General features: G+C 44.0%; 2 protein-coding genes across 2 annotated transcripts; one reads left to right on the plus strand and one right to left on the minus strand.

Annotated features, from left to right (window-relative positions):
- The first annotated feature begins 459 nt into the window (after positions 1-459).
- Positions 460-12,882, plus strand: LOC125939718 (plancitoxin-1-like). The gene is given in 8 exon segments (XM_049667143.1): positions 460-1,030; positions 2,572-2,773; positions 4,574-4,646; positions 5,771-5,817; positions 5,819-5,936; positions 7,398-7,598; positions 9,020-9,265; positions 12,161-12,882. Coding segments are annotated over 7 exon segments (879 nt in total). The 5' UTR covers positions 460-917; the 3' UTR covers positions 9,145-9,265; positions 12,161-12,882.
- A 2,117-nt stretch (positions 12,883-14,999) lies between these two features.
- Positions 15,000-19,096, minus strand: LOC125945304 (uncharacterized). Its single transcript, XM_049667074.1, has 3 exons — positions 18,914-19,096; positions 17,679-17,799; positions 15,000-15,154 (listed from the first exon to the last, which is right to left on the minus strand). Exons 1-3 carry the CDS (start codon positions 19,008-19,010, stop codon positions 15,034-15,036), a joined length of 339 nt encoding a protein of 112 aa, XP_049523031.1. The 5' UTR covers positions 19,011-19,096; the 3' UTR covers positions 15,000-15,033.
- Between the last annotated feature and the right edge of the window lie 1,480 nt (positions 19,097-20,576).

Consider the following 20,576-nt stretch of genomic DNA (forward strand, 5'->3'; position numbering starts at 1 on the left):
GGAGCAATGGTTGTAGAGTCAACAAATAACCAAGAAAAAGAAAACAGAAAAAAAAAACCCACGAACAAGAAAATGTCAGTGGGCTATCAACCGGAAAGTGCGGCATTACGCTTCGCCGGGCTGCACATGGCACGCGAGATAAACTACGACTTTATAGCGGTCATATACGCAAACCACTTGTCCGTCACCTTTGGAAAGAGCGTAATTTTTTTTTCTCTCTCCCGCACACACACCAGGATACAGCGGGTCGCTAAATGCAGCAGTCGCATATTTACTGGTGAACCGTGAAAAGGTGAATCACTCCCTCGGTTGCGATGCGGCAACACGGAACCCCCTGCCTTTGCACTGATGAGAAAAAAGCACTTGTTCGCAAAAACCGGATGTACAAGCAGCTGTCGAGGTTCACCGCACGTGTACAGTTGTTGTAGCGGTATGCTTGGGCGCCTCGTACTTCCATTGGCAGCCTTTTCTCTCCGAAGCGTATAGTGTAGGTCGAACGAGAGAGCCTACGCAGGATGCTCGCGTGGGCCGGACCTACGCAACGCTTAAATGATTGCTACGCTAAATAGACCCCCCCCCCCTCCCCCTTCGGGTTATCTCAAATTTCCGCCTCGCGATCGCTTCTACAAATACGCAGGCACGGCGCCACCTGCTTTTCAGAAGTGTTACACGTACCTGCCCCGTCCCGGAGTTTTCCCACTACAGGCGATCGTTTTATCATCTCGCAGCGAAATCTCTTTTTGTCCACTGACACGGAAGCGAAAAATGTGCTCGAGAGAGTCGTATATTAGAGTTTAACTACGCATGTACATCGGCTCATAGTCACTCGCTTAGTTAACGCTAACAAACTCTGCCCACAGAGATCTTTCTAAGTCGTCTAAAACTACGGGTCGCAGTTTGAGTGTTCAGACAGCAAGATGAAGTTCTCGCTCGTTGCAGCGCTGATTACGCACAGCATCGCTTCGTTGAGCTGCGCTACGCTACCGTCGTCTCCGAGGTGCAAGAATCAAGACGGGCAGGATGTTGACTGGTAAGTCCAAGAACGTCCACTACGCGGTGCTGCGACTCGCAGTTTAACTGCTGGATATTCGTCACGTCGAGTGTGTTTCACATTTAGGTAGCGACGCGTCGTGACAGCAATAGACTTATCGCGAATATGCCCAATCGCGAACTTAACGGGCACTTGACATAGTTTAGAGGGAGTCCCAATGGCTCGCGATTGGATGTTGGCCAAGTGAGTGAGCGCGCATAAAGTTTGTCAAGATTATCTCCGATATCAATACCTGAGTTACGTAACTATTCTTTTCAATCACGTACACTTCTTTCCATGACATTCTACTGTTGAACGCGCGAGGTACCGGATTCGATTCCGCGCTGCTGCGGCCGCATGGCGATATAGGACGAATGCAAAAAAAAAAAAAAAAAAAAACTCGTGTACTAAGCTTTGGATGTACGGTAAGGTGCCCTATGTGTTTAAAATATTCCGGGGCTCCTTACAGAAGCATTTATTATAGAGCTCTAGATTGTGGCTTTCATTTCTTTCTTTATTTTACTTATATGACAATACTGCCGATGTCATGAAAGATCATAGCAGGAAGGTCATGTACATAAGTTTTCTACTACAGAAAATAGCGAAGCGAAAATGAATTCACATGAAAGCTATGTTAAACACTTAGGAGGCATTGTAGGGAGGTATGCATTGCATAACGCGTACATGATGAGCCACGCGAGGACAAGGTGAGAGCACGAGCCAACGTTTCGACAAGTGGACTTGGACTTGTCTCCTTCAACTTGCCTTGAAGACAAGTCCACTTGTCGAAACGTTGGCTCCTGCTCTCAACTTGTTCTCGTGTTGCTCATCGTCATGAATTTCCATCTCCCGCATTCCCCGTGTTTTCTCTGGATAACGCGTACATGTAATATAAAAGTCAGTGCTACAAAATATCAACAATTGTAGATTCCTTGCGTCTGTATAGCGTTCCTTTGAAGCTACCTACATGGGCAATTACGTATTTAGAAAGAATTGACCTTTTTCGTTTAAGAGTTAATTCCTATCATTATAGCAGAGACGGCACTGTACTACGACATGAAACTAGCACGCTAAGATTGGGAGGATCGCTTTGTCGAAAAATATTTTTTGTAGCCTTAGTATGTTTGTGTTTCTGTGGCATGTGTGTGTATGTGTAAGAGAAAATCCGTAGCGGCGATTTCTTGACTGGGTGCCAGAAGAACCGGCTCTGGTGTAGATCATCTTCGTAGTCCAGAATTATTAAACGAAAATGTTCAACTGCCGCATTGTATGGAGGCCTCTCTAAGTCACTCTGCCTGGTTCATGAAAGCCACAGACAACGAATCCTGTTAAGCTTCTCTCTTATTACATTGAAAGTGTCTCGAATGTGGCCGGCTTGATGCCACGAGGCTTTATTGGATGGTAGTCTGCTTCTAAGCTGACGTACTAAGTGAAATCTCGACTTGGAGGGCTTTTGCCCATTGCCTAGTTCATAGATTTTCCTTCTCTGGTCACACGTCAACGAATCGAAACGATCCGTGCTGAGGAAAACGTATCTGCAGGTTCATCGTGTACAAGCTTCCGCGGATGCAATCCAACCAACAGAACGCCTTCACGCCCGAGGGAGGGGAATTCGTGTACGTGGACTCCCGGACCAGCCAAGAACCGCTGCGCTATTGGCCGCTGTCGGAGCAAGACTTGTACGACGCTCAGAACCCGGTCGCGCTCACACTGGCACCGCTGTACGAGAACATCACAAGAAAGGTTGCGGCCTGTTTTATATCACGCTTTATACTTCAGCTCAAGCTCACGAGTCGTTCGCAGCACTGCCGGAAGTACGCGGCGTAGGCATGTAATAACCTTGAGCAGCGGAATATAGTTCCGGGCGTCACTGTCTGATTTGTGGCGGGATTAAAGAGATTGGTTTTTGCTTAGTAGGTAAGTTACGGCGATACTTCACAAGTTGAGACCGTAGCGCTTAGGAGTCATGTACCGCGAATTACTGTGGCAGTGAGCAGACGACGCGACGCGGATTTACACATCTGGATGGCTATTCGGCCTTCCTATAGGCTAAGGAGCGCTGCAGCTTCCGCAAAGCTACCATCGACTTGCGAGATGGTGTATAAGTGATTTTGTTGACGGCTGATTTGGTGCAAGTTTACAGTTGGTGTTGGTTGCTGCCTTTTTCTAACCTCATGACTCTACTGAGCAGATGGGTATAAAAAGAAGAAAGGGGAAAGGCAGGCAGATGGGTATAAGTTTGAGATTGTTGGTAAAGCGTAGGCTAAGTTTCTAGAGTCTAAAGAATAGGGCGCCGTGTTATGTCAGAATTTTGCTCCTTCAATTCCGATCATTTCTGTCACCCGTATGAGCAAGTGTAAGATACCGGCGATAACGAAGACTTGGCGTCGGAGCAGCCAGTGACAAAAAGAAGTAAATGATCTATGCAAGACACGGCCCAACAAAGTAGACATTTTTAAACGCATATAGTAAGGGCCACAGCCCTAGGAAAAACCAAGATTATCCTTAGGCAACAAGAGCACCCACAAAGGCATTTAAAAGTGCTTTTGTGGATCTTACACCCTTAATTGTGTTTTTGTATGCATTTGATGCATTCAACACCATCAAGGGTACGTTTGGTTTGTACATTGGCTAACACCGGTGTAAAAGTGTTTAATGTGAAGCTAGAAGAGAAACAAAACAATCGGAGGAGACCGAAGAGTGAAAAGAGCGGCGTGAAAAAATTTTCTTTTCTTTCATCTCCGCTCTTTGTGTTGTGCTAATTGTCAAGACACAAGCTACTCAATGAGCAATAGGTAAGGCACACAGGCGGAGAAACGTACGGCAAGAGCTTGACTCAGTTGAAAACTATTCGAAATATTGGAGTGCCGCCAAACATCAGGAGCTGCCACCTAAATACAAAGAAATGAAAAAATCACTTTGATCGGCCTTCACAGCAGTGGATTTCACAAGATTTGACGCATATAAACGAAAAAAAAAAATTACTCGCCAGATCCTACGCAGTACATATTTGGGTTTAGGCTGGAATTTCTTTTGCGAAATCGTTGAAGATTTCGAAATTGAGAGAAGTTGAAGCATCAGGTTAAAAAACGATATCGCAGTTTTGTAAACTGGATCCACCCGAATGGCTGAAGTGTCAAAATTGATTTGTGAGACGTCGAACTAAACTACATTAATAAGTCGTGAACAATTAACGGATTCGCATAAGGACTTGTGCATGCCGTTTGCCTTCTGTCTCGCTACGAAGTTATATTCTGGTTGAAGGACCTACTTCACACGATAACATTGAAAAATAACTGAGAAGAAAACAAGTGAGCATTCTTGGAGGCGCCTGCTTAGCACTGTAGTTTAATGAGGTGAGCTACAGTTCCCCGAACGACGTGTATATTCACGTCGACTGCAGGTTATATAATGAAACCTGGGAAACCCTTTTCCTACTACTTATATTTTGTCTTGGTGTCTAGCTTATTTTCGAGCCTCCATCGCAGTTGCAAGGTCAATGTCTAGAGCATGCTCGTTCTTTTATTTTTGTTTTTTTTACAGGACATTCTGTATTTTGTCTACAACGACCAGCCACCACCGATCTACAATGGAACACGAAACGGCCACTGCAAAGGTGCGAAAAGCAGCGGGAAGTTTCGATAGGGCCGAAATCCAAAAAAAAAAAAAAAAAAAAAACGCTCGTATACTCGAATGTAGGTGACATAAAAAAAAAAAACTTTACAGCGCGCGTCGTAATGATATCGTTGTTTTGCTGCGTCACACCCTAGAATTCAATATATATATAAATTTACAAATCACCCTGTCACTTTTCTAGCAGCTTCTCTGAGCCAACAGTTTCTTAACAAGCTCAACGCACCGAGGTCTGCAGCAAAAAGAACTCTGATGCTCCACGTGCAACAAATTTCCCGATTATTAACAGCCCAGGAGGTGTCGTAAGAAAGGTGGTTCTCATAGAGTTTCCTGCAAATTTTTGTAGGAAATTTCCAGGAAGAAAATGTGCTGCTATGGTTCCCGTGCTGTGCATCAAAGCATGGCGGTTCATTCAGCGTGGCAATAGTGGGTAGTAAATTAGTTTGCAAAGGCTTCGTCCTTATGGCTACAACCGGCTTCGTGATTTTGCAAATTGATGATATTCAACAAACTATTGCTTCGCACGTTCAAAAATTTTAAAGCAGTTCGCAACGACTATGCACCTTTGCAATGTCTTATCGCGTTTACGCGTCTTGAAAAATAAAATGTGATTGCTTGAAAACATATGCCATTAAAGCCTGAAAAGTTTAATAACTAAAGCCACAAGGATGTCTGAAGCCACAAGCAAGAAGATTGGACAAATCTATTAGCTGGCCATCATTTTTTTGGTAGTTGAGCAATCGCAGTCCCAGTTACCCCAGTACCTTTAGGAGGAAGCTCTACAGTAATTCCCTATGCTTCACAGTATCGCCATAGTTCTAAAACATCTGGGCGTGTATTCACAAAAATTTCTTGGGCTAGAATTGCTCGAAAGAAAAGAATTGCAACCGACCGTGATGCTGGTATACGATTAGCGAAGGCTGCCGGTGGGAATATTTACGAACGAGAAGCAGTGTGAATTGGGTCCTACTGTTTTGGAAGACCTCTGAATGAACCACAGCATATATTAATGTCCTTGATTAGACTTGCAAGACCGCAATACTGTAGCAGATTAGCAACAAGCGTCGGATAATAATGGAGTTTAAAAGACAGCACATTGTGCCGCAGGTGTCGTCCTGTTCGACGACACGGTTGGCGTCTGGCTCCTGCACAGCTGTGCCAAAATTCGTGGAGGGACTGCAGGGCGGCCAGTACAGTTTTCCGGATACCGCCAGAGAAAACGGCCAGATGTTCATGTGCGTCACCTTTCCGACGCCACAAGTCAACACCATTGGTGAGGACGCCGCTGCAGCTTTGCTCAGGCTGTCGGCAGTGACGTTTGCATATATTACTCACTATTGCTCCTTGCTGGACCTGTTCTTGCTAGGTTTGCGCAGTCTGAAGATTCTTTCTCGTGTCTATATGTATACAAAATAAGCTCCGGCGTCCCATTGACCTTCCTCTTCTCGGGCTGCTTTTACTCTCACTTTTTCTAAAGTAGTACCAACCTGACGTTTCACACTGTTAATATTAAGCATTCTTGCGGAATTTAGACTGGTTTTGCCTGCCCTGTACCTGACTGTTCTCGTGGACCAATCCCGAAGGCATTGCAGTCGGACACAGCGTCTCAAACAGTGACCTAGAATTACATCTGGAGCACGGAGATGTTATCAGACGCCCAGAGAGCGCTCAAGGTGACCTTCAGGCCCAAAAGAGCACTGCTGAAACAAAGTGAAATTTCTTATCACATGACAAATCACTTCTTGAATTCCAGGCGTAGTGCACCTGAGTACGTCAAGTGTGCATTTACGTCAGAAATGACGCACGTTGGGTTTACTTTGCTCTAATTGGCGAGCCCAGCAGTCGAACCACCAGTGATGTTACTGGTCAAGGCATGGTCGAAACCACAATCGGTGAACCAATAGGCATTGTAGAATCATGTCAAGTGATGTTCATTTGTGTAATTGTGCATACTGTAACAATGTAAAATTGCAAAGCTGTACATTATTATAATCTCTATCATTGCAATCCAATATAAATATCGCAAGTTTGACTACCTATGGTGTGCGTTTCGCTTTAGAAAATTACCGCGGTTTATGAGTGTCCCTTCTACTACCAAACGACAATGCTTTGCATTGCGTAGCGCTCTACATTAGTTATGGCTGCCAGGTTTTTTTGTTTTGAGTGATGGCCCAAGCACTCTAAACTCAAACCATACTCGCTAACGTCAGAGCACCTTAAACATACATACAAAATACTAAAGCGTAGAAAAGCGCACAAATGCATGCAAGTTCCGCTAACAAATTCCGAAAGTAGAGTATTGTGCACAAGAACCGACATAATATATATACAGCTCCGTAAACAAGTTAGAGTCTGGGAACAGCCACAAAAATTCACGTTTTGCAGGCGAGAGAGGGAGAGAGAGAGAGTGAAAACTCAGCTGTCGAAAATTTTGGTTCGATCAAGACTCTGAGTCTCAGGCTGTTTTTTCTAAAGTACAATCCAGTAACTTTGCTAGCCGCACCAATCATGGGGGCCAGCTGAAGCCCGCTTCTCATAGATTGGGCCGGCACTACTCTGCATAACTCTACGATGCATTATACAACACTTAACTACATAGCAACAAAATTGAACGTACATGACACATACCATATATACTAATGAGACATTTGTAACAAGTCAGCTCAGACCCGAAGGTGTAATGCAGGGTTGAAATTGTTGTATGTACTCCCCTTTGCATTTGTGATCTTGACAGCGAGGATCTTGCGCACCGAGTACGCCAACGTGTACGCCCGCCAGGTGCCGCAGTCAATGAAGGACAAGTACCCAGAGGTGGCGCTGCTCGCAAAGGACAGCTTCGTCCGAACCACTGACCAGAAGCTCTTCATCGCAAACCTGACCAGCGACGGAGGCATCGTCCTGCGAGCGTACGGCAAAAGGGCCACACTAGACGAAGGTAGGCAGTCTTCACCTGCGCAGTGTGAACATACAGAGCTCAGACAGGGTTAACAGAAGTACGTGCCGTCGATACCTGCAGCAATGACTCCTGCCGACGAGGGTCACCACCTGCGTTATGGGCGTGGGTACACGCATGCGCAGGTGGTTATCACGACGTGGCTGTTGTCACGGTGGTTAACACAGGTGCTTATCTCAAGACGGCGAATATCGGTTTTATTTGACCGATAATCTGTTAAGCTCATCTGCTTATAACGACACGTGCTGCAGGTCTCGACGGACACCTGCTCACGCGTCCCTGCTAACATATTTGAGCTGTGGGCGAGCTCTAGAAAAATATGTTCAGCTGTATTAGTAAATCCCTGTTCTAGAATACCAAAGAAAACCCGTCCTTACAGTGATAGGAAGCTCGATAAGCAAGTACAAGCGAAACATGCCACAATAAAAGACGGTTGAGGACATTGCCCCAAGTTATACCGCTCTAGCCATATGTGACGTCATGGATTCTGACGGCATCAGCTCAGGCTTAGTTTTGTCTGCAAACGTGGACTGACTTTCCTTCTAAACGAACCAAAAATAAAGCTTAGCAAGCTTTCAAAGCTTCTGCTGTGCCCTAACGGCCAGAATGCGAGAAAATACTTTGAAATATGTGAGCTCACTGCAGACAAGCATTGCCATTGATGTTTATGTGCGGAATCTAGGAAATGTTTAGGCCTTCATTTTCTCTTAGTAAACGGCCTCTTACCCAGTGATACCAAGCTTTGAAAAAAGTACTTTATAAATACAAACTAATTTAGTGTCTTTCTTTATCGTCCCCTTAACGAAAACCAAAGACCAGATGCAGGGCATGCAACTGCTGATGAGGTAATAAAGCGGAACGAAGAATTCAGGGAAAATCGTAAACAAAACAAAATAACATACGCTATTGTAGCTCGTCGATGCGATTGTAGTACGTCGATGTGACTTAGCACGTTTATATAGTTTTTTTTTTACAATAAATGGTAACCGGAAGATGAGCACTGAAGAAATTATGGAGAAAGGGAAAAAAACTAGGGGAGGGGGATCATTCCACAACACGATTGATGCTGAACGAGTCGACCCAACACGCGATCGCCATATCAGAGGGCGCGGTAGGTTTTAGTGCCCCCACTCTGCAGGCAAAGCCATGGCAGAGCAGTCTACCTTGGTTGCTCCGATTAAAAACTTTCAAGATCGAAATAAACTCAGCCACTACGCTGAGTCTCGTAGGGTCGACTTACCACGCGCTCATCACAAATTGTTTTCTAGTTGGACAGCTACGTACGTAGTCATCGACAATGGTAGCGTCTAGAGTGAACAGACGTGCTCTTACAATTTCCTTAACTGTGATTATGGTCTCAGTTACACGTCTCCGTATATGAATCTTTCATCTTGCTTTTCTAGACCTCTATTCTGGGGTACTTGCCAACGACCTGAAAGATGACCTCGCCGTGCAGTCCTGGAGGAATGGTGCCGGCGGCAAGCTTCCCACCTGCGTGCAACTCCAGTTACACCGTCGTCAACGTTGACTCAATCATACTGAGGTTCGACGCCGACAACGCGGTCACATTCAACACCACGGAGGACCACAGCAAATGGGCCATAACCATCGACAGAGATGTGTTCTGCTTCGCTTCCATGAATCGAATGGTGGGCCACACTTTCGATGTGCTTGACGAACAAGTGCTACCATTTAGACATTGGCGAAAATGCGATCAGGAGAATAAATTGTACATGGTCATTCACAAGAAAGGCATCGACAAAGTTTTAGCTCGTGGTCGACTCCGTTCGATATATGCGAATGCATGCAAAACGCAGCAGTGATCTCACTCGACAACTGCTGAACCGATGTGAATCATGTTTTATGCCTTTAGCAGAGAAAAAACATTTATACTAATTTGAATTGTGATTTAGAGAATAAATAATTTTTGATAAACATGTCACATGAAGAATAGTTTAGGAAGTATGGCCAGAATTTCACGTAATTCCGTACCAAAAAAGTATAATTAAACTAAATTCTGGGGTTTTACGCGCCAACACGAAGATATGAATATGAGGCACGCCGTAGTGGGGGACTACGGATTAATTTACAGCACATGGGTTTGTTTAGCATACACTTAATGCACGGTACACGGGTGTTCTTGCCTTTCACTGCAGCGCCACGCCAAAGCAACTACGTGACCACGGCGGGTAAAAATGAATACCGCCATTCTGTAAACCTTATCTGTTTGAATATTTACAGCCAACGTGGGATTGTTTGGCGCTTAGCGTGAGCTTTGCGAAGTATTATTCACAAATTGTTGACATAATTCAGAACAATGTCTCATACGAAATTTTATTCCCGCTTTAAATGTCCCAGCAGATGAAGCTTGCAAAATATTGACGTTTTCTATAGTGAAGTTACAAAGTTGTAAACTTGATACTTCATTTTCTTTAACTATTCCTGTTTTCGGCAATTTTTGTAAAAACCTTGATGGCCTAATTACAAAGAACGTCCAAAATTCGGTAGGTTCAAACATTTTTTTTTCTATAGAGACGTTATTACATTTACTTCAGCGGATGTCCAGCAAAACCATTTTTATACTCTCACGTATTGAGATAGGAGCTACCCAGCTACATTTTTTTTTGTGTGTGTGGCAAAAGCATGTACGTGGGAACTGATGCCATTGTGCCATTAAAATATATATACAGCTCAAACTTATAAGATTTCTATTCTTTACTTTGATAACATGAGGTAGCTAAATTCTGGCGGAATTTTGCATTGAACACGCGATGAAAAATATTGCAATATGTGGTAGAGCCAGTTTCATTTTTGCAACGCATTCCAGAAGCTATGTGAAGGGAAGCTTTCCTGATGTGCATATTTATATACTATAATACTCTTGTTCGTCACTACATTTTGCAGCATAGGGGGGGGGGGGGGGGGCGATTACTTGGACCAGAATAGCATGAGGGCGGCCCAGTTTACTATTGCACTTTCTCTCCAAGATCAGTCACGTTTTCTGTTCGGTACATGATATTTCCACAGTGGGTGAAGTTTGCCTCTAATGCTATCGCATTATTATATATACTCGTTCGTTGGAAGTGGAAGCACTATGCATGTCCATACCACTGCAACATTAAAATTTTTCGATCAATAAATCTCACGTCTACCCGTTTCCTCGGCCGTGGTATCAGCTTTCACGATAGATTGCTTGATGATGATGATGATGATGATGATGATGATGATGATACACCATTAAAACATGGCACATAACTAGAATAGGGAATGGGCACAGAATTGGGTGGCTGTGCCCGCACTGTTAATAACTTAAGAAAAATGAAGCTTGAAACAGCCACAATCCGAATAGGAGAGTACATGTGTAATTGAGAAGTGGCACCAGATGAAATGAATGGTCAAAGTGAAGCGAAAGAGAAAGAAGATTAGTTGCGCAATTTGTTGTTGCTGTTGTTGTTGCCTTAAAACAGGGCCCGTACCCACGAGGGGGATTGGCCGCACTGGATAAAAGAAAACATACACCCAACAACGTACAAAATGGGTAAAGGCGAACAATCAAAATGAAGATTTTGGCAACTAACTCCTAACACAGATTTTGAGAAGGCCTATACACAAACTAACTAAATAAAACAAATTAAGAGAATCACAATTTATATCTTTTTGTTCGTTTTTCTTTTTCCTCTAAATTATGAATGACTAAAAATGTAGAAACGAGAGGAAAGGGAACCGAGGGGCCCGATTTTTATTAATCATATCATAAGAAGCCAACAAACATTGACACCAAGGACAATATAGGGGAAATTACTTGTACTTTACTGATTGAATTAAAGAAATGATAAATTAATGGAAATGAAAATGGATGAAAAAACAACTGTCCGCAGGTGGGGAACGAACCCACGTCTTCGCATTACGCGTGCGATGATCTCACCATTGAGCTACCGCGGAGCCTAGGGGCGGATGTGGAACATCCGCCCCTAGGTTTGTGAGTGGTGGCGCTGGCTAACACTCCCAGGGTTAGTTCTAGTTGCAAAACATAAATACCCCAGAAAGTGGATGGGAAAATGGCTCCGCGGTAGCTCAATGGTTAGAGCATCGCACGCGTAATGCGAAGACGTGGGTTCGTTCCCCACCTGCGGACAGTTGTTTTTTCATCCGCTTCCATTAATTTATCATTTCTTTAATTCAATCAGTAAAGTACGAGTAATTTCCCCTATGTTGTCCTTGGTGTCAATGTTTGTTGGCTTCTTATGATATAAAAATGTAGAAAAAGTATAGCAACATATTCATTTTCAATTTTGCAGCCTTTAGTGCTGGACAGCATGAAATCATAACTTATTTTTATTTAAAGCACGTAAGTGCGCGCATCAATGTCTCTGCTCATACCAGGCGGTGAAAGTCCGAGTCTTGTTGCCAATTGTTGTAGTGGGAGAGTCCAATACAAGCATCTCAGGACAGGAGTCATCATTCATTGAGCGTTTCGTACTTTAACGTAAACGTCAACGAGGTCGTTGTTAGTCCAGTCATGGTTGTTTCTCTTTGTGACGCAGGAATCTCAAGAAACTCGTGGCGGTGAGGCTCTCTGCTTCGACAATGGCGTGGTGCAGGCTCTCTTCAGACGCAGCGCCATCGTCAACTCGGGTTGTCCTGTGTAGCTCGGCTGTGATGCAGTCAGTCGCGAGAGGGACTGGGACCAATGGTTGCTCCACTTTGCGTTCGTTGACTATAGTCGCGGACAACCTAAGAATAAGGTGGCAAGCGCACTGCTGTTCAATTCAAAGAGAAGTTACACACATGCGTCAGCCAATGCCGCTCGCTCAGTTCCATGACGTCATAGCGGAGACGAACTCCTTTCAATATCGGCGTCTCTAAGGAACTGTTCGAGTACGGAGGCTTAGATGGAGAGTTGCAGTGTGGTTTTGCGGCCACAGCTTGTACTGAATTCTTAGGTTGTCATATGGCATAGTATCGCCTTGAAAACGCTCAGACTTCCCTTGACGCGGCCATATTTGTCACCAATGCTAGCTGTGACAATCACTTTAGAACACACAGTGCGGGGTCTTCTTAAACATATAACCTGCTACACAAATTCTGTTGTTTCACAAGCTAACCTCTGTTCATCTGCAGTTGCAATTGGGGTGCCTTGCACTGTAAACGCCCATTTTTCTGTCATTCTGCCGGCATTTCCCAACGCGTCAAAGACGCGGCAAGGGAAATCTGTTGTAGACTCATTTAGAGCATTGGACGTGAAGTGTGAATAAAAAAAATTCTATCCGCCTCTCTCTTATGTATGTAGCTTGTAGCCAGCTCACTGAAGGGTGCAAGGGACAGCATTAGTCCCATACAAATACTGGAAGGGTGGGATAGTTACTGACATTGTCAATCATGTTAGCAGCGCAAAGGAAGACCTATGACACAGCATGGAGCGCACAGGCCGAGTACTGGACGTCAATTGACTGTACTATACAAGAAGTATGACATGCTTTAAAGGCTCATGTTCACGGCAATATTCGACGACGCATCAATCATAATCACTCATCATGCTGGAAACTGTGTGAAATCAAGAAAAATAATTGCTTGAGAGGGTGCGTTGCGCACAGCCTCGAACTTTGACGTGAATGTAAGCCTTACAGACATGTTATTCTTATCACTACCTGTTGTTGGACCAGTTGGCTCACAGTTGTCGGAAGGATACGATGAAACAAGAAGACAGGAAAGTAACCCTTCCCGGTGGGGATGTTTTCACATATTATTTTGCATTATTTCACCCCATATGAACCGTATCCTACATATAATCCTTCTTGTAGCGAAAGCCAGTTGATTTTCAGCGTTCATCCTGCACATTTTACGTTTTCTGCCCCGTATTCCTGTCTATTGCTGCTTACATGTTTAAGGCTTGGAAGCTCTAACTTGAAGTGGTTATGCCAGAAATTATTTCTACTAATACAGTGTACAGTATGTCTTGCAGTAAAGTCCACCACGCCACCACTCTTTTCCTATAAGTTTTTAAACATGCCTTGCATAAACGACGCTATCAGCAATCAAGTGTTGCCCCTTGTAGACGCGGATCGCATATTTCGCTCATGTCCACTGTGAGGACTAGCCAATAAATGCGTGGATTCCTCCGATTTATAATCAGAAATACATTTTCGCGAATGCTTTAAAGTACGTGCTGTTAAAAGCTGCCATTACATGGTGAACTAAATCGATAATAACCGTAAGAATCAATCGACACTAAAGTGGATAAGAAACTGGAAATTAGATTGAGTTTTAACAGGACATTCAGTAGGACTCAATAAGGCATTTCCAGACAGCGGAGCAAACATCCCTGCTGCCAAGCCCCATAGTAGAGGTCCCAAACAAAAGAATAACAGGTTCTGTTAAGCCTACCGCTCGTTCGTACGCATTCCCACTACTCTTCATTCACTAGAAACTGTGCCCTGACCTACGCAACACGTGAACCGCAGACAGGCAAACTGCAAGCCTACCGCAAACCCTATCAAGCCCATAGCAATAGGTAGCGTCCAAACGTAGGAGGTTTCAGCGTCGTTAGTGCTCAACAAAATAGGCTTCAGGTGATGCCTTCAGCATTGCAAACAAAATTCAAAAGAAAGCACCGACCACCACGAACGTTTTAAATCAGAGAAACTCCGAAGCTTTACTTCACTGCTTTACAGTGTCCCTTGTTTGTTGGCACTTTGTTCTGGAGTTGAAAATGTGCCACTATGCACAAATTTTACTTCTCTTACCGAGAACTAAGGCACGGCTCGAAGTTTTACGATGAGTGAGAGACGCGCCGTTGGACTGCACCAATGGTTCCGCACTGTCGCTGACGTGGGTGAGTCACTGTACAGTTGAAGAATCCCACCGCATTTTTACATAGCACGAACAAGCACCAAGACCTTTTTTGACCAAATGCTTAGAATACACGAAATGTCGCGTCATATGTTCTGTACAAGCATGCTAACTAAAAAAATTGAAAAAGAACTACGAAAATGTAGTTTATTGCAGTGTGTCTTACGCTGCGTATTCACACAGGTGTCGCCAATTGTCGGCCTGTTTGAAAAAAAAATCGTTCAACAATTTTAACAAAACTTTCCATGCAGACGCCACATTTTGACCTAGAATCTTGCAACCCGTGTTATTAATGAACTGTCAGATAGGTGCAAACTCGAAATCTTCTTGAGACCAATAAATAAGAAAACAATAAAATCGTGATTATGTTGGGACGGAACAATCGCACAAGAGCCCATCCACCAAATGCACACCATGAAATCGCGTTAATTGAAACATTGACGCAAGTTTCTCTGCACAAAAGTTTTTATCTTCTTAACCCTCTCTTTCATGCTTTGTCGTGAGCTTAAATTAAGCACAGAGGGATGCATTCTTAAGCTTGCGTGCTTAAGTTAAGCACCGAACGCCTTTATCCTACAACGGCTACGCCAGCGTTGCCGCAATCGACGGTAGGGCAGCACTTGGGGTAGGCACCCTCGCGAGGCTTCATCGTGCACGCTGCGTCACCGTAGACCTTCGTCACGCTGCAGCTTAAGGAGGGAAGGAAGAGAAAAGAAAGAACATCCATAGGTTAATATTTATCTTCGGAAGGGAATGAAGTGACCACGACACGAATATGAAAAAAAAAATTTTTTTCTGCCAAGCATGGCCCCCGAGACTGCGGGCATCAATTGAGCGCCGCTTCTAATTTCGGAGGCCCCAAACTAAGCGTGGCCTCCGAGATGTAAGCGGCGCAGTTGCGATCTCAGAGGCCACGAGCTAAGCAATTGAGTACTGCCAAAATCCGCAAAGTGGACGAAGTTTCCTAAATGAAGAAGCCGACTTGCACGGGGTAAGTATAGCTCGCAGCTGCAACGGAAACCCATGTGGTTACTCTCGGAAGGAATTCTTCCCAGTATATAAAAAATCTTTCATTTTTTCAATTCCTTCAAAATATTTCTGAATTCTTGAAATCTTATGAAACCTTTTTGAAATCTTTTAGAAAATTTTCTGAAATCTTTTCTGAAAAATCTTTCAATTTTTTAGGGTTCAGGCCTTGTGCGACAGCCTTTACCTAGAAGCTGCTAGGCAGCTCTGAGACTAGAAAGGAGGCTAGCATGCACACAGTAGAGCGAGCGAAAGTGAACAGATTCAAGTAACCAAGTTATAGTTCGGCGTGAATTCTTGAAATGAACGAAGTCTCGCGAGCCGAAAAATTGCCATCTATTTTAAATACTAGGCACGAAGCTAATTCATACGGCTTGCTCCGAAACAAATAGTTCTCGCAGTTGAAGAAAGATTTGGCTTGATACATGATATGACCATCTTTCTGAGCTAGTCGCTAAACTAGGACATGGCAGCGCGAGAGCGAATTATAGACAACTCCAGGTCAGGAGAAGCGATGCGATCTAAGAAGTCGTCTCAGCTTGGTACAAATAGAAGCAGCTGAAGGTGGTGCAGCGCAACGTTCATTTACCTAGAGAAAGAAAATTTCACTCGAGATAGCAAGTTACACTTGGCGTTAGCGCTCGTTCGTTAAGTCCTCTTGTGTGAGGCCTCCTGCGTGTCATATGTGCATCCTATAAATGACTAATCGCGCAAAGTTTTATTTGCCTTAGCAAGTTATGTTGCTGGCTCGTTTGCAATCATGCGTGAACTCTCTCGTCTGAAACACCTTGTATATCATATGTACCTCCGAGATGTCGACGCGCGCGAGGTTATAGCTATATTGCACGGCTCAGCGCCATCTTGTCTGAACTCCCTTGTGTGCTGCATGTCTATCATGCACCGCCTCCCCCTCCCACCCCGGAAGAAACGAAGAAAGCGGGAAAACGAAAATTGCTTACATAGATTAAGTAGGGCACAAGTTTCATTTGCCGAGTACTGGCTGAATAGCGCCACAGTACCGCGTAGTAGCAAACACAGAGACCACAACAAGTTGTGTTTTATCTGTGCCTTGCTTGAACGGCAATTGGTGGGAAAAAGCACGAAAGTCCACTGGTCCCCGAACAAAGAGAGACGTGAGCTTCCTATGTCAAGTCCTTCCGAAGAGACCTTTAGTCAACTTTTTTCTGAACATTATTCGACCAAAAGCTCCAAGTGCTCTGCTGTGCGCTCATTACGGTGGCAAACTGCCCTGATTCAGTGATTTATTATGTATTATAGACTGGAAATGTTGGTGACAAGCACAGTAATATCAAGGAAAATACATTGTTACACCTTAGTCGAGAACATGCCCTGTTTGTCATAGGGCAATCTCATTTATGAAGTTGTTTCGTAGTGCGTAACTGATTTCTTTTTGTTGGTATTAATTGCTAGTTTTATTTTATAAGGCTTCTCGTTATTCTTTCTACTGTGGGTTCGTGTTATCAATATTGTTTTTCTTGCATTGTATTTGTTGCACTTCACACATGTATGTATGTATGTATGTATGTATGTATGTATGTATGTATGTATGTATGTATGTATGTATGTATGTATGTATGTATGTATGTATGTATGTATGTATGTATGTATGTATGTATGTATGTATGTATGTATGTATGTATGTATGTATGTATGTATGTATGTATGTATGTATGTATGTATGTATGTATGTATGTATGTATGTATGTATGTATGTATGTATGTATGTATGTATGTATGTATGTATGTATGTATGTATGTATGTATGTATGTATGTATGTATGTATGTATGTATGTATGTATGTATGTATGTATGTATGTATGTATGTATGTATGTATGTATGTATGTATGTATGTATGTATGTATGTACGTACGTACGTACGTACGTACGTATGTATGTATGTATGTATGTATGTATGTATGTATGTATGTATGTATGTATGTATGTACAATCCTGACCTTTAGAAATATACATAACAGGATAGAAAGCTAGTGTTCACGGGTATTCCACCAATGCTTCAAAGATGGAAACTTTAAACAAAGAGATAATGAACGAGAGAAAAAACGTTTTCGCAGAATTGTGGTTTTGGAAGAGCGTCTATTCAACTCCACTTGAGAAACGTTTTTCTTGAGGTACCTTCTAAAAAATGCGAGATTGAGCAACATACCCATTAGCGCTTACGAGTCCATGCGTGGCATTCTCCGGGGAACAGCTCCAGACTTCGCAGGGACCCGACAGAGAGATGCTCTGGTGTAACGGAATCGTTTGACCCTCGACAACGCAGTTTCCTGTGGCGAGCCGGAGAAGAGAACATCGGAAAATTTTCTGACTTCCGCAAATTACAGTTCAAAGCTATCATGTCTGCATCTCTTATGCGTGCATCTGCTGTGACAATTTTCCGATATAGTCCTTAATTTAATGTGCTCAGCGGGCCAAATGGGAGCTCCAGGAGGAGTACGCGGTGCTTACTAGTCGCAGGCTTTGCACTAATATGTAAACGCGATTTATCTGACCTTGCTGTATGGTCGTTCTGCCACACAGCGTCTGCTGCGAACATTGCCTTGAATTTGTCCTTGATAGCACACTCTGCTGTGGCATCTGCAAGCATAGCTCGCCAGCGTGAACTGAAAAAAAAAAAATCCACTAAACGGTCTATAGACCTCTGCATGCCAAAATTGAGCCTCTGCTAGTGGTCACATATTTCAAGCTGCGATATCCTTACAACGTTACAGCAACGTGATCTGGATGGGACCAAAATTATCCGTGGCATGCATTTGAAATGTTGTTTGGATGTTTATCTGCAGGATGTGTGCAATGATTGAAACATCATGTTCAACGGCCATCTACAGGTCATCTGGGTTAGGTTCGATCCCGAGAGAAACAGGCCTGCTGCGAACACAATGCTGATATCGTAATAATATGATGTCCACATAGTCGATTGCTTGCTGCTCGGCACTGTGGCGAAAACTGCAGGAAACGTTTCTTCAGCGTTGCGCTGCCGGCACGATAGGTGGTGCTTAAATCCATGGCCAAGCGACGGTCGCTTTTGAGTAACAGAAACGGATCTCAAAGGCCATGCTTTTGCTAACTGCATGCGCCATAAAACACTACAGTACAGTGAACACGTGACAGACACCGCGTTTTAAACACCACCTATATACGCATCCTTACGACAATTCGAAGCACGAAATTTTTAACTCTGTAGGTCTGGCATATATTTAAGGGTAATATACATGATTATGCATTGGAAAATGGAAGCTTCTAGACCCGGGAGACAGCTCGCCTAATTGTAAAGATAGTTAGAAATGCGTACACTGTGAAACTCGTTATAGAACATGTCTGGTTAGCGTCAGCCTAGTCGGTAGCCTAGTCGTCCAATGCTTGGAGGCCCACAGAACTCACCGTCAACAAGGGGCACGTAATCGAACCAGGTGGATTGTTCCGAGCCTTGAAAGAGCTGGGCAACCAGGAACAACAGTAGACCTGTTGTCGGCCGCATGATGAACTGTTCGCTCTCTCAACACCGGCCTTCTTTTATCTCTTCTTTCCGAGGAAATCTGCCAAATCTGATAATGACGATGGCGATGATGATGTCCCCCGAGAATGGCCCAAACCTACTGCGCGGATAAGTAGTGTTTAAATCGCGTCTTCAGTGACGGTGCCCTTGGAGTAACAGCAGCTGATCTCGGGGGTCATGCTTTTGGATACGGCAAGCACTGGAAGCTATTGCACGTCATTATATGACGTCGTATATGACGTCATTCCAGTATTGTTTTGAATATCTTTTGTACGAGAACGAAGCGAATAATTAAAATATGAAATAAACCGAGCATGAACAATGCGTAATACAGTAGCGACCCTTTCAAAAGCTATAGAACGTATGGCCGAATAAAATGAAAGGAAAGAAAATAGGGAACGCGGTAATACAGATATCACGCGTTCTGAACTAAAAATTTCGAATTCCTTATGTGGGGAAAATGAATTTTAGATTATTTTGAGGGAAGGTAAAACAATTGATGCAGATCATCATCATCCCCATCTTCATTCATATACACAGCAGGACGAAATTTAAGCCTCTAGCTCACGGCGTTACCCTCCGTGCGTCTTGCGTCAGCTGAATCTTTTCTATGCCTACAAATTTCCAAATATGATCACACCACTTTATACTCGGTTGTTACCCGGACTGTGATTTCTATCCCTGTTAGGGACGCATTATATTTCTAAGATTCCTTGTGGTGCTTAGGCATGAATGCTTTTATTTCTCTTCTTTTTTCGGATCAAATACAGCAAATTTTCATGTTTATCAAGCGCACAGTTTAGACTGGACAGTGGAGTAGACACGGAACAGTCACTGACTCGCAGCTCAAGTTTATCTGGTGCATACAGCGTGCTTAAAAACAAAAACAAATAACCGGGATCTTACATAGCGCGCAAAAAGGCAGGGGCAAACATAGAAACGATTGCACACGGCGCTAACTTCCAAATGTTTATTTCGGAAAAGGGACATGTCTTTTTAAGGACTTTCTGCGCATGTCAAGAAAAAAGTTGTCGCAGTTTCACCTGAAAGGCGAAGCATCAATTGCGATAGCAAATTTGTAGAGAGCTATACGGAGTAATGATAGTAGCTTTATCAGCTGTATAAACTTGGACATGCAGCAGCACCGGCAACACGCAGAACTGTTGTCGACGCCCTCGGCGTTTTGCCCGCGTTCGCACAAAATGCGTGCGGCGTTGGTGACTGTTGCCGGAGCCTCTGATATAAATAGGCACTTGGTGCCGCAGCTAAACGTCGCCTCCCTTCCCTCCCCCACGGCCTCTCGCGCATCGGAAGAAGGCGTGTTTGCTCTACATATATGGTGATTGTAAAGGAGGAAAGAGACGCCTACTTCTGCAGCCCTTAAGGAAGCACGGCGCAGAACGCGCGTTTGTTCTCCGCCGTGCGTTCACTCCCCGTGAAAGACGCGCCCCTCGCGCCCTTTCACTCGCACATACAGCGTTCGGCGCGCGGCGACGATTTCTTCTCCAAATAACGTCATACGGAACCTCACGGCGACGGCGACGGCGA

Source organism: Dermacentor silvarum, chromosome 5 (assembly GCF_013339745.2).
Source record: "Dermacentor silvarum isolate Dsil-2018 chromosome 5, BIME_Dsil_1.4, whole genome shotgun sequence".
Classification (NCBI taxonomy): Eukaryota; Metazoa; Arthropoda; class Arachnida; order Ixodida; family Ixodidae; genus Dermacentor; species Dermacentor silvarum.